Genomic DNA, 25,691 nt, shown 5'->3' on the forward strand with positions numbered 1-25,691 from the left:
TTTAGATGATAACTTGAAAAAAGTCTTTATTAGACCTTCCACATCCTCTGCAGCTGCAGCAATGTTCTTTGTAAAAAACAAGGATGGTAGTCTTAGACCCATCATTGATTATAGGCAGTTGAACAAATGCACAAAAAAGAACAAATCAAACATTAGAGCAGTACCTTCGTTGCTACTGCACTCAACAACAAGATAACTGGCATTCTCTACTCGCTACTGCTGAATTTGCTCATAATAATGCCGTAAATTCGTCAACTAAAATGACACCATTTTACATCAATTATGGATTTCATCCCTCATACTATCCAAATCAGATCAACAATTCCGACATGCCTATAGTTAATGATCTTGTTAATACCATTGCTACCAATTTCTCAACATTGAAACAAGTTTTACTAGAAGCCCAGGCTGTTCAGAAACATCACTACGACCTACGTAGATCCAAGCCTCCAGATTACAAGATTGGTGACAAAGTTTGGTTAAGCACTAAACATTTACGCTTACAAGTTCCATCTAAAAAACTGGCTTCCCTATATTTAGGGCCTTATCCGATACAAAAGGTCATCAATGTTAATGCTGTAACACTTAAACTACCAGATTCCATGAAGATACATCCCACATTCCACGTTTCTCTTTTGAAACCTTACAGTGTAATCAGAGACTCAACTCAGAATGAGACAGTGGATCCTACAGTCATTGATGGCATGGAATATGAGATTGAGTCTATCCTAGACTCTCGTTACCATCGTAATCAACTTTAATATCTTGTCAGCTGGAAAGGATTTGGTCCTGAGGAGGACTCTTGGGAGCCTTCCAATAATGTCTCTGCACCACGTCTTGTCTCCTTGTTTCATCGTAGACATCCTGATCGTCCTGGTCCTTGATCCGCGGAGCGGCTCCTTGGGGGGGGGTGTCCTGTCAGGGATTTATCTCTTTTCCTACTGTGCCTTTAAGAATGTCAACTCACTACCCCTATTTAAGGCTCCTCCCAACAGAACTCATTGCTTGGTAATTTGTTGCTCAGTGTGAAGCTGCTTCAGAAGAGACCTAGCCGTTTATACTACTTTGTATTCTCAACTTATTGCTCTCCTTGAGTATCTGCCTATTTGAATCAACTTGCAGATTCTCTTTTGTGCTTGAAGATTTGCTCCGTTTGTTCACTAAGAGATTTCTTAGTCTCTCTCCTGTAGTGAGGTTGTTCCCCTGCAGCGTGTGACGTCACGCTCCTCATTCTCCCGCCGCGGATCTCTGCAAGGCTCTCTGCGATACTCCTAGGACTTGTTGCTGTGTGGTAACTGTATCGCTATGTGCTAATATCATCTACAATATTTCTAGTCTATATATATTGCATTCTATGAACTGTGTGTATTGCTGCAACCTCATTTCTCCTTCTCTTGCTATATTTTGTGGAACGCTCATTTGCTGGATTTCCATATTTGCCTCAGATATCAAATTTGCACTAAACCTTTTTACTGCTATTTACCAAATTACAAACAAATAACTGTGACAAAGATTATTACAAAGTACCATTATTCATTATTGGACTGCATAAGCATATTTCAAACTTTACGCAATTAACCTCTATTGTGCTTGAAATGAACTGTTTGCTCTAACTTAAACTATATCTGTTTCCTCAAGTTTACCACAGCTTATATTACTCTGATTGAACAACTCTGCAAAGTATTAATATTCATTATCAAAGTATGGTTTACAAAATGACCAGAGGTTGACTTATTCACTTATCAATGTACTGTGTTAATTTCAGTGTGTTTGTTAAAGCCTGCTGCATAACCTATTTCCATTGCAACTCTGTTTGAATTAAGGCACCTGCACAAATTAACTCTTTCACTACTGCTGCAGTCAATCCTATAAGACTTACTCTCTTTTCTGCTTTAAGCATTTATTGTTGCGTGAAGGTTCCGGTTTCACTCAGCAACCCTGCTGTAGTGACCCTCAGATCAATGAGCATATCAGGGTTCCCTTAAGTTAAATCTGTGGGAATCCGAGGTAAGGTGTGAGACTGAGTGGTCCTGCATAAAGCAGGGGCTGTAATTGTAGTGTTCTCTAAAAACAACTAAACATATCCTTACATGGGTCTGCGATCGCAGTGCTTATTGCAGGTCTTAGTAACAGACTGGATGTGTCTGTGCACTGCTTAGATCAGCTTGTGATGTCTAATCATAAACTCTCAGCGCTAATGAAGGTTAGCTACTAATAGCTAGCTGTCTCTGCCTTCATGAACCCACGGAGAAAATAATAAACGGACACTTCAAAAACTTGCATTACTTGAATAATGGTAATTACTGTATGTTGTTGCATGTAAAGGGCAGTGATTGTTTCAAAGTGTATTCTTCTTTCCCTCCCTTCCTCTCTCCCTTCCTCCATCAACTCACTCCCTCCCTTCTTTCTTTCCCTTCCTCCCTTCTTTTCCTTCCTCCCTTGCTCCCTTCTTTCCCTCCCTTTTTTTCCCTCCCCCTTTTCTCCTCTCCCACCCCACTTTTCTCTTCTCGCTCTCTCTCCCTCCCTTCTTTCCTTCTCTCCCTTTTCTCCCCTCCCCTTCTTTTCTCTGCCTTCTTTCAGGGAGAAAATGGTATGATATGCATGCAATTCAACCCACCTGTATGCAAGTGTTTTGCTAGCCCATGTTCTTTTAAATTGTTATAAAAAATAACAAAAAGCATTTTACACACTGACCCAAAACAATATTAAGGGGAAAAAAGCTCTAAAACCTTTGGGTGGGGGGAGGGCAGCAGAATTTTGAGTGCCTAGGGCAACACAAAACCTAAATACGCCACTATATATATATATATATATATATATATATATATATATATAAATAGCACAAGATTAAGGATGGCACATTGATTGGAAATTTAATTACTCAACCTATGTTAATATTTATGTACAGCCAAAAAAGTCTCTTAGTTTAATGTTAGCATTAAGAAAAAAAATCTGATATTCCTATTATGGTAAATACACACAATAGTATAAAGGTGCCATTCTGGGGTTCCTACTTACAATCTGATATCTTAATCTCATGAGGTAAGTGCCGCACAATGTAGGGATAGCCTATCCAAGGCACCTGGACATCTTCACTTTGGTACTTTTTGAGATATGGCAGTTTTCTAGTCAATTATGATCATGAAAAGAGAGCAAAAAGCACCAATAGTATAATACTATATATTTTTTCTACAATGTGCAACACTTAGTAATCATTCTGCTCACATTTAAAAGCCTCAATCTATTATGATGTATTGATATAGCCCAATGATCAAAAAATTATATACAGTCTCAAAAGTTGTTTTCACGAAGTGTATCCTAAGTGTTGAGTGGTAGCATTCTTACAATACTCCTTACTCATTTTAAAGGCTATAACAAGATGCTCCATCTTCATCAAAGGAATATTGTAAGGACTATACAACTCAGGGTTTCAATTCCAAAAGGGATATGGATACACTTTTTGAAAACAACTTTTGAGACTGTAAATTGTATAAAAGTTATAGAAAGCTGGGGGTAGAAATTTTGGAAGAAAGTGGGGGGCAAAAGGAGCTCAGTTTTTGAGAGATTAATCTTAAGGTAATGAGAGGACATCCAGGATGAAATATAACAAAGGCAGTGACACGAGTTAGCCTGTAAGGGGATAGGTCTAGTGCAGAAAGGTAGATTTGGGTGTTATCATCATACAAATGTCACTGAAACCCGTAGGAATTTATTAAGGAACCAAAGGTTGAAATATAGATTGGAAAGAGAAGGGAACAGAGCCTTGTGATACCCCAATAGATTATGGTACAGGGGCAGACGATGTGCCAGAGAAGGATAGTGCAAATGCCAAATGATTGTGCGGGGTAGATAAAGAGAGTGTATCAATATTATCAAATGCTTCAGACAAATTGAGAAGGATTAAAATAGAGCAATGGCCTTTAGATTTTGCTGTAAGTAGGTCATTGGTGACCTTAATGATTGCAGTCTCTGTGGCATGCTGGAATGAAATCCAGATTGCAATTGATCAAGGAGAGAGTTTAATATGTGGAAATGTGAAAGATGCTAGCCTTTTCCAAAAGTTTTGAGGTGAATTGGAGTAGTGAAATAGGATGGTAGTTGGATGGGGAGGTTAGATCAAGAGAAGTTTTTTTGAGCATAGGTGTTAGGTGTTTTTAGTGCATGTTTAAGGGATGAGGCAAATATACCAGTGCTGAGGGACAGATTAAAGATATGTGTAATGATTGGAGTAAGTGTAGGAGAGAGGGAGGTCAGTAGTTGTGAGGGGATGGGATTGAGAGGTAGTTTGGTGGGAGCATAACAGAAGGCAGAAATTTTATCCTCAGTAACATGGGCCAAAAAATTAATTTGTGGCTATATGGATTTTGGATGTTTGTGAACTGTTGAGTGGGCTTGAGATTGGTTGTATGGTGATAGATTATTTCATTTCTGATGGAATCTATTTTGTTGTTGAAGTGGCTGGAAAATTCTTGAGCAGAAGGAGAGGAGGTAATAGGAGGTGGGGGTAAGTGGAGAAGGGTATTAAAAGGGGAGAACAGATTATTTGGGTTTGAAGAATGAATAGAGATAAGAGTTGAGAAGTAATACTGCTTAGAGAGGGTAAAAGCAGAATAATAGGAGTTTGTGATTAACTTGTAGTGAAAGAAGACAGCTGAACAGTGACACTTTTTCTTGCTCAGCAGTGCAGGAAAATCTGCATAGGTAGTGTGTCAGAGTATGCCAGGGCTGAGGAATGTGTGATTTGTGACCTATGTTAGGAGGGGCCAAATTGTCAAGGACTCATGTAACAGTGGAATAATAGTGACAGATATGCTATGAGGTTTAGATGGTGGGAGAGTAGTTGGGAGTGCTGTGATGCCGCAAGTGGCCAAATAGAGGAAGGGGGGATTTGTGAAGTGTGAGACAGTGTATCTATAGCTGAAACCTTGATCATCGCTATCGCATTTTCACATTCCCAATTGAAGTCTTAAGAAAAAAGAAAGTTTTTCAAAAACCTAAAACCCTAACATAAGCCCCTAGTCTAATAACCCCTAAACCACCATCCCTCCCACATTGCCAACACTAAATAAAGCTATTAACCCCTAAACCGCCACCCCTCACATCGCAATGACTAAAATAAAGCAATTAACTCCTAAACCGCCATCCCCAGACATTGCGACTACAAAAATATACCTGTTAACCCCTGAACAGTCACGACTATCTAAATTAAAATATTAACTCCTAAACCTAACACCCCTTAACTTTAAATTAAAGGATTACTAACTTATGTTATTTGTACTCAAAATGGAACCATATTTCAACACATACATATAATAAAAAATAACTAACCTATTTTCATTGTGAAACAAAACTGAATAACGGCATAAAATCAACTTTTATTATTTCATCATGACGTCACCTTATCCAGGCCTCCAATATGGGCAGTCCATATCCAAAAGCACTAGCCTATTGTAGCTTTTTTTTTTTTTGCATATAATTAGCCAGCCGATTACGACAGTTTGCGCATGCGCTCTTTAATCCAACAAACAGTGGATGCGTGTTTGCTCTGGGTGAAGCCGAAATTGCCCATATCTTAACCTGAATCACGCTTGCGCATTGTTCGGCAGAATCAATGAAATAGGTTATCAAGGCATTTTATGTGCGATCAAAAAAGTAGTATGTTTCAATGCCTTTTGTTTATATCAATAAATGTTATGTTCTTTACGGTATATATATATGAAGATCCACAATGAAATAATAAATAACTGGGGGTCGATCCGATATAAATCGTCGCCCGCAAAAGCCGGCGACGCCAATATTTGCGCGGGTTTGGTATCACATATACGGCGTAACCTAGAAGTTACGCCCGTATATTTCTGCCGTCGCCCGCAGTTTTTTGGGCCATAGGCAGGTATACCAAACCCGCGCAGTTTGGTATCCAATATGCAGCGTAAGGACTTACGTGGCGAAAATGGAGAAAACTTACTCCATTTTCACCTCGCCACAAAAAGCAGCCATAAGAAGCCTTACGCTGACTATTGGAGCCCCGTAACTCCCTAAACTAACTAGAAAATAAACCTAACACCTAACGCATGCGCAATGTCTATCTCCCTGTCAACCGCGATCCCCCCCCGAAATCCCTAATAAAGTTATTACCCCCTAAACCGCCGCTCCCGGACCCCGCCGCCATCTACATAAACTAACCCCCTACTGTGAGCCTCTAAAACCGCCGCCATCTACCTTATCTATCCCCTAATCTGACCCCTTACACCGCCGCCACCTATATAAAAATTATTAACCCCTAATCTAATCCCCCTATACCGCCGCCAGCTATATTAATATTATTAACCCCTAATGTAAGCCCCTTACACCGCCGCCATCTCTATTAAAATGATTAACCCCTAATTTAATCTACCTACCCCGCCGCCAGCTATATTATCTATATTAACCCTAAGTATATTATAGTTAATATAGTTATTACATTATATATATTAACTATATTAACCCTAATTATATTAGGGTTAATATAGTTAATATAGTTACTATAGTATTTATATTAACTATATTAACTCTATCTAACCCTAACACCCCTAACTAAATTTATATTAAATTAATCTAATTCATTTATAAACTAAAATATTCCTATTTAAATCTAAATACTTACCTATAAAATAAACCCTAAGATAGCTACAATATAATTAATAATTACATTGTAGCTATGTTAGGGTTAATATTTATTTTACAGGTAAATTGTTAATTATTTTAACTAGGTATAATAGATATTAAATAGTTATTAACTATTTAATATCTACCTAGTTAAAATAATTACCCAATTACCTGTAAAATAAATCCTAACCTAAGTTACAAATACACCTACACTATCAATAAATTTAATAAACTACAAACATCTATCTAAAAATACAATTAAATTAACTAAACTAAATTACAAAAAAAAACAAACACTAAATTACAAAAAATAAAAAAAAGATTACAAGATTTTTAAGCTAATTACACCTATTCTAAGCCCCCTAATAAAATAATAAACCCCCAAAATAAAAAAAATTCCCTGCCCTATTCTAAATTAAACAAATTTCAAAGCTCTTTACCTTACCAGCCCTTAAAAGGGCCTTTTGTGGGGCATGCCCCAAAGAATTCAGCTCTTTTGCATACAACAAATACAATACCCCCCCCCCCATTACAACCCACCACCCACATACCCCTATTCTAAACCCACCCAAACCCCCCTTAAAAAAGCCTAACACTACCCCCCTGAAGATCTCCCTACCTTGTCTTCACCACACCGGGCCGAACTCCTGATCCGATCCGGGCGATGTCTTCCTCCAAGCGGCAAAGAAGAATTCTTCCTCCGGCGATGTCATCCTCCAAGCGGCAAAGAAGAATTCTTCCTCCGGCGACGTCTTCCTCCAAGCGGCAGCAAAGTCTTCATTCTTCCGGCGGCATCTTCAATCTTCTTTCTTCGCTCCGCCGCCGCGGAGCATCCATCCCGGCCGACTGCTGAACTTGGAATGAGGTACCTTTAAATGACGTCATCCAAGATGGCGTCCGCCGAATTCCGATTGGCTGATAGGATTCTATCAGCCAATCGGAATTAAGTTAAAAAAATCTGATTGGCTGATTGAATCAGCCAATCAGATTCAAGTTCAATCCGATTGGCTGATCCAATCAGCCAATCAGATTGAGCTCGCATTCTATTGGCTGTTCCGATCAGCCAATAGAATGCGAGCTCAATCTGATTGGCTGATTGGATCAGCCAATCGGATTGAACTTGAATCTGATTGGCTGATTCAATCTGCCAATCAGATTTTTTTAACTTAATTCCGATTGGCTGATAGAATCCTATCAGCCAATCGGAATTCGGCGGACGCCTTCCTGGATGACGTCATTTAAAGGTACCTCATTCCAAGTTCAGCAGTCGGCCGGGATGGATGCTCCGCGGCGGCGGAGCGAAGAAAGAAGATTGAAGATGCCGCCGGAAGAATGAAGACTTTGCTGCCGCTTGGAGGAAGACGTCGCCGGAGGAAGAATTCTTCTTTGCCGCTTGGAGGATGACATCGCCGGAGGAAGAATTCTTCTTTGCCGCTTGGAGGAAGACATCGCCCGGATCGGATCAGGAGTTCGGCCCGGTGTGGTGAAGACAAGGTAGGGAGATCTTCAGGGGGGTAGTGTTAGGCTTTTTTAAGGGGGGTTTGGGTGGGTTTAGAATAGGGGTATGTGGGTGGTGGGTTGTAATGGGGGGGGGTATTGTATTTGTTGTATGCAAAAGAGCTGAATTCTTTGGGGCATGCCCCACAAAAGGCCCTTTTAAGGGCTGGTAAGGTAAAGAGCTTTGAAATTTGTTTAATTTAGAATAGGGCAGGGAATTTTTTTTATTTTGGGGGTTTATTATTTTATTAGGGGGCTTAGAATAGGTGTAATTAGCTTAAAAATCTTGTAATCTTTTTTTTATTTTTTGTAATTTAGTGTTTGTTTTTTTTTGTAATTTAGTTTAGTTAATTTAATTGTATTTTTAGATAGATGTTTGTAGTTTATTAAATTTATTGATAGTGTAGGTGTATTTGTAACTTAGGTTAGGATTTATTTTACAGGTAATTGGGTAATTATTTTAACTAGGTAGATATTAAATAGTTAATAACTATTTAATATCTATTATACCTAGTTAAAATAATTAACAATTTACCTGTAAAATAAATATTAACCCTAACATAGCTACAATGTAATTATTAATTATATTGTAGCTATCTTAGGGTTTATTTTATAGGTAAGTATTTAGATTTAAATAGGAATATTTTAGTTTATAAATGAATTAGATTAATTTAATATAAATTTAGTTAGGGGTGTTAGGGTTAGATAGAGTTAATATAGTTAATATAAATACTATAGTAACTATATTAACTATATTAACCCTAATATAATTAGGGTTAATATAGTTAATATATATAATGTAATAACTATATTAACTATAATATACTTAGGGTTAATATAGATAATATAGCTGGCGGCGGGGTAGGTAGATTAAATTAGGGGTTAATCATTTTAATAGAGATGGCGGCGGTGTAAGGGGCTTACATTAGGGGTTAATAATTTTAATATAGATGGCGGCGGTGTTAGGGGCTCACTTTAGGGGGTTATAGATATAATATAGCTGGCGGCGGGGTACGGGAGCGGCGGTTTAGGGGTTAATAACTTTATTAGGTTGCGGCGGGGTAAAGGAGCGGCGGTTTAGGGGTTAATAGCTTTTTTATTGTTAGGCTAGTGAGGGGGGATAGCGGATAGAGGGTTAGACGTGTCGGGCTATGTTAGGGAGGCGTGTTAGACAGTGCGGGCTATGTTAGGGAGGCGTGTTAGACAGTGCGGGTGTTTTAAACTTTAGTCAGGTTTTATAGGCGCCGGCAGTTTCTAACGTGCCGCAAGTCACTGGCGACGCCAGAAATTTGTACTTACGCAGATTTCTGGACATCGCTGGTTTGTGAGACTTACGGCACGTTAGCATCTGACGGCGACTTATATGGGATGGCTCGAGTTGCGAGCTGAAACTGCGGGCGACGCCGGTTCCCTCGCTTGCGCCGCAAACTGCGATCGATATCGGATCGCGCCCCAGATCGTTTATATTGTATATATTGGTCATTATTAACAATTAGTATTCCCTTTTTTTTTTTTAAATTGCTCTTTAATTCTAGGGAGATTGTCTTATATAAATTTAATTATAGATAAAAAATAATAAAATAATTACATTTCAGATCGTTTATACTGAATATATTTATACGTTTTAATAAATAGTATTCCCAACTTAATTTTTAATTGCTTCTTAATTCTAGGGAGATTCTTTTTTTTAATATATTTTATCGTTAATTCTATGTATATTCTATTTTTTAAAGTTAATTGCTCAATAGTTCTAGGAGATTCTATTTTATAAAGTCAATTGCTCGTTAATTCTAGAGAGATTCTATTATATAAAGTTAAATGCTCATTCATTCTAGGGAGATTCTATTTTATAAAGTTTATTGCTCATTAATTATAGGGAGATTCTATTATATAAAGTTAATTGCTCATTAATTCTAGAGAGATTCTATTATATAAAGTTAATTTGATTAGTTTTTTTGTGCCTTCAGTGTCCCTTTAAAGTTACAGTATACTAATTATTCTAAAATAAATAAAAACTTACCTGCGAAAAAAATAAAACCTTAGCTTAAACCAAAAAAATCCCCATTGCATTACTTGTTTTAAAAAAATAATAAATACCAAAATAAAAAAACTACATTACCAAAAATAGAAAAAAAAACATTACAAAAAATAATAAAACCTAACATTAGAAAAAAATAATAAAACTTAACATTACAAAAAAAAAATCTAAAATTACACAAAATTAAAAAGCTAACATTACTAGGGCTTTTTTTATTTTTTATGGGCTTAAAAAGTGGCTGAATGCCCTTTTAAAGGCAGTGCCCATAAAAATGCCATTTTCCGGGCAATGGGTATATTATTTTTTTTTTAGTTAGGTTTTTTTATTTTAGTAATGTTAGGATTTATTAATTTCTTTCATGTAATTGGCAAGAGTCCATGAGCTAGTGACGTATGGGATATACAATCCTACCAGGAGGGGCAAAGTTTCCCAAACCTCAAAATGCCTACAAATACACCCCTCACCACACCCACAATTCAGTTTTACAAACTTTGCCTCCTATGGAGGTGGTGAATGTCAGAGGGATGTGAAGAGAGTATCACCTATTGAATGCAATGGTCTTCCAAACGGGGATCTATTTCAAAGGTTCTCTGTTATCGGTCGTAGAGATTCATCTCCTACCTCCCTTTTCAGATCGACGATATACTCTTATATACCATTACGTCTACTGATTTCCATTTCAGTACTGGTTTGGCTATCTGCTATATGTGGATGGGTGTCTTTTGGTATGTCTCATTTACTTAAGACACTCAGCTATGGTTTGGCACTTTATATATAAAGTTCTAAATATATGTGTGTACTTATATTTGCCATGATTCAGGTTTATCAGTATATTTCCTTTTTTGCAGACTGTCAGTTTCATATCTGGGAAATGCATTAAAAAAAAAATATTCTTACCTGAGGTTTTCTAAATTGCGGGCTGTATTAGGCTCGCGAGTGCGCAAAATGCTATAATTTATTGCGTTATTTTTGGCGCAAGACTTTTTTTGGCACAAAAATTACATTCGTTGACGCAAATTCGTCATTTCCGGCATCTTAGTTGATGCCGAGTCTTTCACGAGGTTGAGTCATCTATGACGCTCGACTTTCGTTCCGGATGTTTTTGGCGCCAAAAAATGTTTTTCAGTTTGTGGTGCGTCATACTTGGCGCCAAACATGTTTTCATTATTTAAGACCTCATTCTTTTTGCCTCTGGTCTTTTATTCTTTGTCAGAGGCCTATTCTGTTTGCATTTTTTCCCATTCCTGAAACTGTCATATAAGGAAATTGATAATTTTGCTTTATATGTTGTTTTTTCTTTTACATACTGCAAGATGTCTCAATCTGATCCTGTCTCAGAATCTACTACTGGAATCCTGCTGCCTGATATTGGTTCTACCAAAGCTAAGTGCATTTGCTGTAAACTTGTGGTAACTGTTCCTCCAGCTGTGGTTTGTAATAGTTGTCATGATAAACTTTTACATGCAGAGAATGTTTCCATCAGTAGTAGTTCATTACCTTGTTGCTGGTCCATCAACATCTAATGCTCAGGATGGATATTCCTGTAAATTAAAGAGAATTTATTTCTGATTCCATTCAGAAGACTTTGTCTGCCATTCCGCCTTCTATTAAACGTAAAAGGTCTTTTAAAACTTCTCATAGAGTTGATGAATTTTCTAATGACTGACAACATACTGATTTATCTATCTCTGATGAGGATCTGTCTGATTCAGAGGATCCTGCCTCAGATATTGACACTGACAAAGCCTCTTATTTATTTAAAATGGAGTATATTCATTATTTATTAAAAGAAGTGTTGATTGCATTAGATATGGAGGAGGCTAGTCCTCTTGATACTAAAACTAGTAATCGTTTAAATTCGGTTTATAAACCTCATGTAGTTATTCCAGAGGTTTTTCCAGTTCCTGATGCTATTTCAGATATGATTTCAAAGGAATGGAATAGACTGGGTACTTTTTTTACTCCTTCTTCAAGGTTTAAAGAATTGTATCCTTTGCCTACTGATAGATTGGAGTTTTGGGAAAAGATCCCCAAAGTTGATGGGGCCATCTCTACTCTTGCTAAACGTACTACTATTCCTACGGAAGATAGTACTTCTTTTAAAGATCCTTTAGATAGGAAGCTTGAATCTTATCTAAGGAAAGCTTATTTATGTTCAGGTCATCTTCTTAGGCCTGCTATTTCTTTGGCTGATGTTGCAGCTGCCTCAACTTTTTGGTTGGAAACTTTAGCGCAACAAGTATCAGATTATAATGTGTATAGCATTGTTAAATTAATTCAACATGCTAATAATTTCATTTGTGATGCCATTTTTGATATCATCAGAATTGATGTTAGATATGTCTTTAGCTATTTTAGCTAGAAGAGCTTTATGGCTTAAATCTTGGAATACTGATATGACTTCTAAATCGACATTGCTATCTCTTTCTTTCCAAGGTAATAAATTATTTGGTTCTTAGTTGGATTCTATAATTTCAACTGTCACTGGGGGGAAGGGAGCTTTTTTGCCTCAGGATAAAAAAAATCTAAGGGTAAATTTAAAGCTTCTAACCATTTTCGTTCCTTTCGACAAAATAAGGAACAGAAACCTAATCCTTCCGCTAAGGAATCTGTCTCCAATTGGAAGCCTTCCTCAATCTGGAATTAATCCAAGCCATTTAAGAGATCTAAACCAGCCCCCAAGTCCGCATGAAGGTGCGGCCCTCATTCCAGCTCAGCTGGTAGGGGCAGATTAAAATTTTTCAAGGATGTTTGGATAAATTCAGTCCAAAATCATTGGATTCAGAACATTGTCTCTCAGGGGTACAGAATAGGTTTCAGAGTAAGACCGCCTGTGAGAAGTTTCTTTCTCTCACGCATTCCAGTGAACCCAGAGAAAGCACAGGCTTTTCTGAAGTGTGTTTCAGACCTGGAGTTATCTGGGGTAATCGTGCCAGTTCCTTTTCAGGAACAGGGCCTGGGGTTTTATTCAAATCTGTACATTGTCCCAAAGAAAGACAATTAATTCAGACCAGTTCTGGAAGTAAAAGTCTTGAATTGTTATGTAAGAGTACCAACATTGAAAACAGTGACTATAAGGACTAGTCTGCCTTTTGTTCAGCAAGGGCATTATATGTCCACAATAGACTTACAGGATGCATATCTTCATATTCCAATTCACCCAGATCATTATCAGTTCCTGAGATTCTCTTTTCTAGACAAGCATTAACAATTTGTTGCTCTTCCTTTTGGCCTAGCGACAGCTCCAAGGATCTTTTCAAAGGTTCTCGGTGCCCTACTCTCTGTAATCAGAGAGCGGGGTATTGCGGTGTTTCCTTATTTGGACGATATGTTGGTACTTGCTCAGTCTTTACGTTCTGCAGAATCTCACATGAATCAACTAGTGTTGTTTCTTCAAAGACATGGTTGGAGGATTAATTTACCAAAAAGTTCTTTGATTCCTCAGACAAGGGTAATTTCAGACAAGAGACGTCTGAAATTGGTTGCAGCCTGTCGGAACCTTCAGTCTCAGTCATTCCCTTCAGTAGCTATGTGCATGGAGGTTTTAGGTCTCATGACTGCAGCATCGGACGCAATCCCCTTTGCTCATTTTCACATGAGACCTCTTCAGCTTTGTATGCTGAACCAATGGTGCAGGGATTATACAAGGATATCACAATTAATATCCTTAAATCCCAATGTTTGACTATCTCTGACTTGGTGGTTAGATCACCATCGTATAGTTCAAGGGGCCTCTTTTGTTCATCCAACCTGGTCTGTGATCACAACAGATGCGAGTCTTTCAGGTTTGGGAGCTGTCTGGGGATCTCTGACAGCACAAGGGGTTTGGAAATCTCAAGAGGCGAGATTACCAAACAATATTTTGGAACTCTGTGTGATTCTCAGAGCTCTTCAGTTTTGGCCTGTATTGAAGAGAGAGCCGTGTATTTGTTTTCAGACAGACAGTGTTTGGGCAGAATCCAGCTCTTGTCTAATTTCTGCGGTCCATATCCCAGATATAGACAATTGGGAAGCGGATTATCTCAGTCGTCAAACTTTACATCCGGGAGAGTGGTCTCTTCACCTAGATGTGTTTTTTCAAATTGTTCAGATGTGGGGGCTTCCATAAATAGATCTGATGGCATCTCATCTAAACAAGAAACTTCCCAGGTACCTGTCCAGGTCCAGGGATCCTCAGGCAGAAGCAGTGGATGCATTGACACTTCCCTGGAAGTGGGTTTTTTATTTTTAGGTTTTTTTCTAGTTAGGAGTTGTTATTTTGAGGGGTGGGGGTTACTTTAATGTAGATGTTTTATATTTATTTTTACAAAGAGCTGATCACTTTAGGGCAATGCCCTACAAAAGGCACTTTTAAGGGCTATTATAATTATTTTAGTGTTATAGTTTGGGGGGGTTGTTTTGGGTAGGTTTTTTATTTTATGGGCCATGTAGTTTAGTGTTAGGTATAATGGTGTTTTGTTTGTTTGCTTGTTTTGGATACTGTAGTTTATTATTTTTTGTAACTTAACTTTTTTATATTTCTGCAACTTTTTTATTTTTTTTGTAACGTTGGGCAAGTGTAAGGGGGGTTTAGTTTAGAGGGGGATTATTTTAGGGGGGTAGGTAGAGTAGTGTTAGATTGCATTTGGGGTTTGCCGGTTTAATATATATATATATATATATATAATTTTACTTAGATTTTCTTTATTTTTTTCTGACTTAGGGGGTTTAGTTTAGAGGGGGTTAGGTGTTAGTTTCAATAGTTAGTTTATTGCGGTGGGTATATGATGCAATTGGGGTTAATAGTTAGTTTATTGCGGTGGGTATATGGCGGCATAGGGGTTAATAGATAGATACTTGGGGTCGGTATATGGCAGCATGGGGTTAATAGATAGATACTTGTGGCGGGTATATGGCAGCATAGGGGTTAAAAGTTAGTGACTTGTGGTGAGTATGTGGTGGCATAAAGGTTAATAGTTAGAGACTTGCGGTGGGTATGTTTTGGTTTATATGTTTTTAAGTGTAGTGTTAGTTTGCGATTGTGGGGTACTTCAGTTTAGGGGTTTTAGGATTAGCGGTTAGGCAGATGACTGTTTTATTCAAGGGATCCCTTTACTATACATCACCAATAAGGTCGTCGATGCTAGGTGTTGTCTAACCCAGCATTGCCGACCTATGGCATGTATAGTAAGCGGCTCTTGCAATGCCGCTATTTCAAGAGCTTGGAATATTCCGACAGGCTTGCTTGATATAGCGGCGGATCCCTTAGAATATTTCTCCGCCTCATAGCGCTTTCGATCATCTGGGCCTTATTCACCATGAATAGATATATTATGAAATGTGGAGTTTATGAAACAGACAACCTCTAAAAACTTTTAAGATTTATTGGGCTATACTAACCATGGGAGCTTTCATTAATAGGTGCATATTTTTTTAAATGTATTGTTTAAAATATGATTTTTATAGCCTCAGCACACTTTTCTGTTGAAGAAAAATCCATTAGAAAAGCTTATCAAAAATATCTAAAAATAAATCCCCATAGAAGTTAATGGTGAATTTTGTAAAAAGGAAAAATATACTATTTTTCTAAAAGAGTGGGATCAACTCTTTTGTTCCTAACCTCTTTCAAATGTGTATTTTGTTTCACTTAACTACTGGCAAATAAAACTAAATGGGGCTTGCAATTACTTCAGCTAAAAACCTTTCCCCTTGGATATTCTTGGAATTATTTGATTCTAAAATAATATTTAATATCATTGTGTTTTCGTTTCACAAAAGCAACTGATGTTCTTTAAAGTAACATCCATCAATCAATCAATACATCAATCATATCATGTTGGTAATTTATGAGACTCTCTCTGTATTTTCATTACAAAAAAAATACCAATTAATTATCTTCATTGAAAAAAAAAACCCACATCAAGTTTATAAAGATAAATTTAAAAATGTGAGTTTTTCTAAATTCCTTGACTTGTTTATATTGCAAAATTATAATAATTAAATTAAGAAAATAATATGAGTTGTTATTTTCCTGGGACTAATTATTATAATGAGTTTTTATAGAAATCCTTAGGGTTCTACATTCTTCATTTAAAACTATATAAGGTGCTTGAGTTTAAAATAAAACAAGCATTATACTAATTTGATGAGCAAAACTACTAATGTACAAAATTAAAGAGAATGCCATTGAAAGATTAACTTTTTAAAAAAAATAGTAATAATATATTCAAAAAGGAATCCCATGGATGTTAAAATATCTATAATTCTGGTAAGTGAAAGTCATTATTTCCTTCAAATGGCAATGGACTAGATTCAATCAATAAAGGTATCACTTACTTTATGTATGAAAATGAGCTCTGTGGATAAGGTGGTTCCAAACTATAACATAATGATATAAATATCAAATGCATGGTGGTGCTATTGGTGGACCTTAGCTTCTAGTACTAATTCATACATTTATTATTTGCACACACACCCCCCCTTTACCCCTCAGCATGTTCTAGTTAGATCAATGGTCATAAAAAGGCACTTCCTTGAAAATCCAAGACAGTTAACATCTTTGAGGTTTGAGATTGCTAAAATAGCAAATCACTTATGACTCATCATCACTCAACTAAGATTGACAATAGCTATTTATTGAAAATATAGCTGTAAAAAATGACAATATTTTGTTCTGGAATAGAATACTCTAATAATATTACCAATAAATATAAAAATATAGAAACATACATTCTGAAGGCAGGTAAACAACAAAAGGACTATAAATTATTCCTGTTAACTAAATTCTTAAGCATTATATATTGAAAGTATTGTTCTACTAGTCTGTATTGGAAATGTATTCAATAAAGCAAGTTCATTTTCATTTTTGAGAAAGTTATTATAGCAGGTTAGCCAAGGAATACTTGCCTATTGACAGAAAAGGTGCAGGAGAGTGACTAGGGTATTCTTTACTGGACATTGTCTAAATGCCCTTACATAGTACAGAAGTTCAGACTTAGCAGAGGATCTTTCCCAACGTTGTACAATATTGGTTACTCTCAAGAGCATCTAATGGCTAGGACAGTTAATCTTTGTCTTTGCTGCATTTCATGGCTATATGATCTTTTCAAACTGTGGTTGTAGAAATGAGTCCAGGCTTATTTTTTCTATTACCTAAACTGCAAGGGAGGACATCATGATTGAATACACATTTTTGTTTTCCAAACACCCTTGAAGAGTGGCTGTTGAACACAACTTTTAGAAGATGATCAGAATAAACAACATGCCATACACTAGGATGCCACCACATTACAAGGAAGAACAGTACCAGAAACCCAAATATTTATATTTTCTTAATGTCTAGATGGTTGGGGAACAAATACCTTATAGTTTGAGATTTAAATCAATCTAAAGTAGTCTTTAAATTTTAATAGTATGATTGCTCAATACTAAACTGAAATAGGATACATTAGGTTAAATAGCCTTTGTTCATTTGTAAAAGTAGGTAACATGGACAGGCCATTTAAAATATGTAAAAAATAAATCATTCTCCTCTTTGAGACCATTTTAGCACTAAGTAAAAAGCACACATCATTTTATAAGAAAGCCAAAACATTTTTTTTAACCAAACAAGTTATTAATGGAATCCATTTTTATCTGTATTATAATACTACTGGTACCATCAGGGTACATAAACAGTTTTTGTAAACAAAGCTGAAAATCCTGTTACATTATTTAGGTATCTAGATATAATTGATTATTTTAAATAAACACAATATTGTCTTTTTTATAGTAAAAAAGTTACTGCAATGTGCATGGCAGCACCAGTACCACTATAGAAAGCACACTAGGATTCCTTAAATGGATATGAAACAGTGCTCCTTTTGTAGAAAACATGTTAAATCAAAGTAAAAAAGCCACAGTTTATGTTAAAAACAGCAATCTATTTACTGCTTTTCTTGTTAAATGAGCATTTAGATATTCTATGGGTAGCCATTGTCTACAAACAGGGCCGGACTGGGACTAAAAAAAGGCCCGGGCATTTTGGGGCATAGAGGCCCACTACGCCCCCCCCCCCCCACCATGTCTTATTTAAGCGTACACACACACCTCTCTCACACACACACACAGACCTTACACACACACACAGACCTTACACACACACAGAGACCTTACACACACACAAACACACACACACCTCACACACACACACAGACCTCACACACACACAGACCTCTCTCTCACACACACACACACACACACACACACAGACCTAACACACACACACAAAGACCTTACACACACACACACAGACCTGACACACACACAGACCTCACACACACAGACACAGACCTCACACACACATACAGACCTCACACACACAGACCTCACACACACAGACCTCACACACACACACACATAGACCTCTCACACACACACAGACCTCTCACTCACACACACAGACAGACCTCTCACACACACACAGACCTCACACACACATAGACCTCACACACACACACACAGACCTCACACACACACACACACACAGACCTCTCACACACACACACACACACACCTCACACACACACACACCTCACACAAACAGACCTCACACACACCTCACACAGACCTCACACACACACACACAGAGACCTCACACACACACTTACACACACGCAGACCTCACACACACACACAGACCTCACAGACATCACACACACAGACCTCACACACACAGACCTCACACACAGACCTCAAACACACACAGAGACATCACACACACAACCTGTCCACCTGCTGATAAACACTGTTTTTTCTTTCACTGAGGTGTGACAGTCAGTCAGGCACTCAGGCTTCAACCACAGGGATGAGTAATTTGAGTCACTGCCTGCTCTTCTGAATCTTGAGCCACACTGAGCCATGTCCCATAGACGGTAACAAGTGTTATCTGTTCCCCCCCCAATATTCCCCACCCACCCAGGACCAGCAAGTGCAACCCACCAAAATAAAATAAATATTGTTGTGTGCTATCAATCATGGTGCAGCCACGTGACATGGAGGAGACTGGAGTCCATGGAACGTGTATATGGCTGCAGCCCGCAGCAGAGGAGAGACTCTCAGAGAAAAGTGACTGGCCTGCTGTTTTGTACATAGGCGGCCGGCCCAGCCAGGCCTAGTACTACAGGCGCGCTCAGCCTCAGATCCAGGCCGGAAGTAGTGCGCCAGTGCAGCGGCGGCCAATCCAAACTGGGAATCGCAATCATGATTGATCATTGATCATCATGACATAATGATAATTATGTGCTTGTATGGCGGCCGCGGCCCTGGCCTGATCTGAAGTAGTAGTACTAATAGTGTGGGGCGGGTGGTGGTTGTATGTACATACGGCCGCTTGCTACTAGTGAAGTGTGATCACGGTGACCAAAGTTAAGAAGAGGATCATCGGATGTCACTGTGTATTATCAATCATTATGACTGAGGATTCTTTGCTGCAGAGTGCAGACAGTACAGTAGTAGTTAAACACTGAGTTATAAATATTTAACATTTACATTACAACATAAAACTAAAATTCAGTTTTTAAAAAAAAAAGAGTTTGCCGTGTGAGATCGCAGCCCCACCCACTGCGTCGCAGTGGGCGGGACTAAACTACACCGTGGCCTACCGGGCAAATGCCCGGTATGCCCTATGGCCAGTCCGGGCCTGCCTACAAAACTAGATAAGCAAGCAGACATTGCGGAACTTTCAACTGTTGCATGATTTTTGCAGCAAAAATCCTTTACTAAACAAGGACAATATACTGATTGCAGCTAGATTAGATGTCTCCTATCAACACATGGGGGTAGATTTACTAATGGTTGAGCCGACATGATTCGCTGCAGCAAATTGTGTCCGCTCAACCTCCCTAAATGCAGACAGCATACGCTGTCGGCATTTAACATTGCACAAGCATTTCTTGTGAAATGCTTGTGCAATGCGCCCCCTGCTCACTCACGGCCAATCGGCCGCTAGTAGGGTCCGTCAATCATCCCTATCAGATCTGGATGATTTCAGTCTGCCACCTAAAAAGTGGCGGAGAAGTTAACTTCTTAACTTCCGTTTCTGGTGGATCAGAAACGATGGGGCGTTGATGCAGCATTCGCTGCTTGTTAAATCGACGCCTTGAAATGAAAACTGCTACCTTGCTTTCCTTTAGAAACCCCAGCCCCCTTGTGGGCTGTTAAGGTAAGTAATTAACACAGCAATAATAAAGTTAAAAAAGTAAATAAAATAAAAAAGTATAGCCAACTGCTTAGTGTTTTTTTATTGCAACAATTACTGTTTTATAACTCTTTAAAAGAGCATTTTAATTTAATACAGCATGTAATTTTTGCACTATTTACTGAGGACCTCTATGTGTTTAACTTCCACATAGTTCTACAGCTAATTGGCTCACCGGCTGTTTCCTGATCAGGATCATCAGTTCTCTGGGGCTCCAAACCAGGATTTTATCAATGTTTGCGGGGTTAAAGACAGAGCTCCAAGGTAAGTGGGTGTAAAACTGACATGCTCTAACTAGAGCATCTAATAATTCCACTACAATGTCCATTTAAGAGCATGTTCTATACTTTAGTTCTCTCTAGGGGAGTGTTTTGATTAGACTTGTGCAGCTTCGAAAAATTTGTTTCGTTTCGGTTCGATTCGGATCGATTCGAATTTCGGTTTGGATCTATTCGAATTCGGAAAAATTTGAATGAATTTGTTTCGGATTCATTCGGATTCTTTCGGATTCGGAAAAAATTCGGTTTGGTTCGATTCGATTCGGAAATTCGGAATTTTGGTAAGTTTTAGGTGGGATGTGCTGTGTATTACACTAGTATTATGTACTGTATATTAGGTTTAACCCATAGCAGAGTGATAAAACCTAATATACTGTACAATACTAGTGTAATACACGACCATCCGAATCTACCAAATACATCCGAATCGTTTCGGGTGTATTCGAATCGATTCGGACGTATTCGATTCGATTCGGATTTATTCTGTAGATTCAGCAGTATTTTAATTCGGAAATTCGAATCGATCCAAATCTCTGAATTTTCCGAATTTTCCGAATTTCCGAATCGATCAGAAATGAATCGCACATGTCTAGTTTTGATATAACCCAGAAAATGTTACAATTAATGTACTCATATGCTACAAAGTTTACATAACACTGAGTTCCAGCAAGGTGAATTTGAATAGGATGATAATGGCCCAGAAGCAGGGCTGATGCTAGGATTTTTGGCTACACAGGTCAAGATACATTTTGAAACCCTTAAAACAAATTATACCCCACCATTACTGCCTTTTAAAAAAATGACTTTGTCATGTGTTAAGCAGCTATAGATAACTATTTATCTTTAATGATAGAAAAAATAGATTTCCATTATCACGTCTTGACTAGGGATGGGCGAATGTTTCTAAAAATTTGAAATTTAAAACGAATTTTGATACATTTGTTCATTCAAATCGAATTTTGAATGTTTATATAACATTCTATTTTCGATTTTTCATTTTCAAATTTTTCAATAAAATTTGAAAATATTCGTTCGAATAATAGAATGTTTAGCTATGTATTCATTCAATTTGAAAAGTAATATTCAAATTTGAAAGTGACATTTGAATTTGAATGTAAGATTCAAATTCAAAATAGTTTTTCTAGTCTACAACTGTGTTTAATAAATGTAATATTTGAATTTGAATGCTACATTCAAATTTAAATGTTACATTCGAATTCGAAATACTATTTCTAATCTAATACTGTGTTTTATAAATGTAATATTCAAATTCGAATGTCACATTCAAATTGAAATGTCACATTCAAATTCGAAATAGTATTTCTAGTTTCCAACTGTGTTTAATAAATGTAATATTCACATTTGAATGCTACATTTGAATGTAACATTCAAATTCAAAATAATATTTCTTGTCTAATACTGTGTTTTATAAATGTAATATTCGAATTTGAATGTAACATTCAAATTTGAATGTCACATTCAAATTCAAAATAGTATTTCTAGTCTAATACTGTGTTTTATGAATGTAATATTCAAATTTGAATGTGACAGAATTTAAAACAGTATTTCTAGTCTACAATTGTGTTTTAATAAATGTAATATTTGAATTCGAATGTAACATTAGAATGTGACATTCGAATTCGAATGTGACATTCAAAAACTGTAAATAACATTCGATAATAGAATTTTTAAGAATATTCGTTCTTATCAACATTCTATTATGTAAATCGAATTTCTACAATAACATTCGTTCTAACATTCAAATTAGAATATAAACATATTCACCCATCCCTAGTCTTGACTGTTAATCTGATTTATTATAACAAAATAGCTATAATGGTTTCTGCATGACGTAACTTACTAAAGTGGTGGTTCTGCACAACATAGCATATCAGTGGTGGACCACTGCTCCTTAACTACTCTGCCACCTTTTAGGTGGCGGACTGCAATCATCCTGATCAGATACAATTGGGAGGATTGAAACCCCCTGCTAGCGGCCAATTGACCGTGAATGTGCAGGGGGCGCCATGTGCAGTATGCTGTCTGTATTTAGCGATGCCGGGCAGACATGATTCGCTACAGCAAATCATGTCCACCCGGCATTTAATAAATGGAACCCGAGACTGATACTATCACGTGTAACAGAAAAATGTATTCAGCTGCAAGCGGAAGTTCTCAAGCACACAACCTGCACATCTGCAATTGATAGTTGTCAAAGTTTAGGACTGCAGAAGAGCTCTGTTGTTCAATCCTACCCCTGATCTTGGGCAGTCAACTGTGCGAGGGCAAGGCCTGTCAATCACCCTGAGCACCTGTCACCTAGGACAAGAGACAGCTTTTTAAATTTGCTTTTAGAGACTCATTCCTACTGCCTAAAATGTAAGTATAATTTGTTCAAGCCCTACAATAGAGTGCTGGCAATTTTTGGCCAGGGGACCAGTACAACTAATTTTGGACATGTATCACTGTATAGTGAAGATAATGATAATTTATGCTCTAATAAAAACAACACTCTGCAGTATATGATAATTCAAGGCATCTATACACTGTAAACATTTAACTAGATTACGAGTTTTGAGCGCTATAGGGAAATTAATGAACGCAACAAAAGTTGCGTTATTTAACCCCCCTATAGCGCAGCCATTACAAGTTTTAAAAAACCCAGCTTGTGCGCGCGATATGGGGTTTTTAAGCTCCATACCACACCAAAAACAAGCGCTGTTTTGACAATCATGCTTTCCCCATAGACATCAATGGGGAGAAGGTGTTAGAAAAAAGAAAAGCTCCATAAAGTAGCCCCATTGAAGTCTATAGGAAAAAAAAAACTAATGTTTAAACCTAACACCCTAACATAAACCCCACATCTTAACACCCCTAATCTGCCCCACACCAACATCACCGGCACTACATAATGTTATTAACCCCTAATCTGCCGCTCCCGATATTGCCTCCACCTAAATAAATCTATTAACCCCTAATCTGCCACTCCCGATATCGTTGCCACTATACTAAAGTTATTAACCCCTTTTCCGCCGCACCACGACATCGCCGCCACTATATTAAAGTTATTAACCCCTATTCCGTCACTCCCCGACATTGCTGCAACTAAATAAAGTTATTAACCCCTCTTCAATCTTCATCCTGGTGGCGAAGTCCTCATCAAAGCAGCGAGAAGTCTTCATCCAGGCGACCTCTTCAATCTTCTTCCAGTTGACATCTTCTATCTTGATCCCGGTGGCGCGGAGCAGGTCCATGTTCCTGAATGGCCCTGTTTCCGTGCGAGCCTTCAGGCTCGCCTGAAACAGGAGTTAAGAAATAGCAGTCTTAAGACAGCTGCTCCTTAACTTGTACGCCTCCTCTGAGGCTGCGGACATCAATCGGCCCTATCTTATACGATCGGGTTGATTAACACCCCCGTGCAATGTTAAATGAGAACAGCGTATGCTGTTGGCATTCAGCGATGTCGGGCAGACATGATCCGCTACAGCGGATCATGTACGCCCGACTGTTAATAAATTGGCCCCTGTATGTCCACTGCCTGTTGTTACTATAATAATGTCTTTTAGATGCATCAGGAAATAGGTCTTCCTTAAATTACAGAAGACAGTTTCTTAAAAAAAAATGGTGACAATAATTTAGTTTGTAAAGTTTTTTTTATAAAACAATACAGGAAAGTTATGTTGTCCTATAACATTCTCTATTTTTTTTTACCTTTTTGTAGTTTATGAAATGAATTATACAACAGTAACTACATTTTTACTACAAGGATTTGAAAACCTTCATGAATTCAAAGCTTTCATCTTCATTGTATTCCTGTTGGTCTACCTAGTGACTTTATTAGGGAATCTACTTATTATCACACTAGTGTCAATCAGTCATCACCTTCATATGCCCATGTTTTTCTTTCTTGGTCACTTGTCATTCTCTGATGTCCTGCTTACTACAGTAATTGTCCCTAATATGTTATACATCATATTGGAAGGTGGTGGTATTTTGTCTGTATCAGACTGTATCACACAATTTTTTTTCTATGGAGCCACAGCAACAACTGAGTGCCTTCTTCTCACTGCCATGTCATACGACCGTTATCTGGCAATTTGTAATCCATTGTATTATAATGCTATTATGAACTTTAGACTTTGTCTTCAACTGGTCTTCTACTGTTGGTTACTGGGTTTTATGCTAACAGTGTTTACAACACTTTGTTTGCAGAGCGTATGGTTTTGTGGTCCTAATGTCATCGATCACTTCTTTTGTGATCTTGGTCCTCTTCTGGAACTTTCTTGCACAGATACATCCATGGTCAAAATGGAAGTATTTGCAGTCTCTTCTCTTCTAACCATTGCCCCATTTGTGTTTATAACTGCAACATATGTCTGTATCTTTATCAGCATTCTCAAGATAGCCTCTATCAAGGGACGACAAAAAACATTCTCCACATGCAGTTCTCACTTAGCTGTTGTGTGCATCTATTATGGAGCTCTTTTTGCAATGTATGTAGTTCCATCTAGAGGCTTTGGGCTTAACATTAATAAGGTTGTGTCACTAATGTATACAGTTGTGACACCATTGTGTAACCCAATTATATACAGTTTAAGAAACCAAGAGATTAAATCAACTATTAGGAAATATGTTGGTGTGAAAAGAGCAAATATTTAAAGAACTAGTATACGCTATAATTGTACAATTCAAAAATGCACAACAAAAAGACAATGCAATAGCAATCACTCTGAATTTTAAATTATCAATTGATTTTTGTCTAAGAATTTTCAAAGATTGCTTCTATTACTCCACCCCCTGTATCATGTGATAGCTATCAGCCAATCACAGACTCATGTATGTATACACTGTGAACTCTTGCACATACTCAGTAGAAGCTGATGCCTCAGAAAGTGTGCATACAAAAGACTATGCAGAATTTGATAATAGAAGTAATGTGGGAAGTTTAAAATCGCATGCTCTATCTGAATCATGAATGTTTAACTTTGACTTTAGTGTCCTTTTAAAGCAACATTCC

At 37.5% G+C, this 25,691-nt stretch overlaps 1 protein-coding gene across 1 annotated transcript; it reads left to right on the top strand.

Annotated features, from left to right (window-relative positions):
- Positions 1–19,173: 19,173 nt before the first annotated feature.
- LOC128664733 (olfactory receptor 1009-like) lies at positions 19,174–25,333 on the top strand. Its single transcript, XM_053719541.1, has 2 exons — positions 19,174–19,264; positions 24,396–25,333. The coding sequence occupies exons 1-2, from the start codon at positions 19,174–19,176 to the stop codon at positions 25,331–25,333; spliced, it is 1,029 nt and encodes a 342-aa protein (XP_053575516.1).
- Positions 25,334–25,691: the final 358 nt, after the last annotated feature.

The sequence above is a fragment of the Bombina bombina genome, chromosome 6 (assembly GCF_027579735.1).
Source record: "Bombina bombina isolate aBomBom1 chromosome 6, aBomBom1.pri, whole genome shotgun sequence".
NCBI classification, from domain to species: domain Eukaryota; kingdom Metazoa; phylum Chordata; class Amphibia; order Anura; family Bombinatoridae; genus Bombina; species Bombina bombina.

What these genes read in the sequence shown, in the direction of transcription:
- LOC128664733 (XM_053719541.1), top strand. Translation starts at nt 19,174, where the DNA reads ATGGTGCAGCCACGTGACATGGAGGAGACTGGAGTCCATGGAACGTGT. An exon ending in GGAGAGACTCTCAGAGAAAA is followed by an intron (nt 19,265 to 24,395) that starts GTGACTGGCCTG and finishes ACCTTTTTGTAG; the next exon opens with TTTATGAAATGAATTATACA.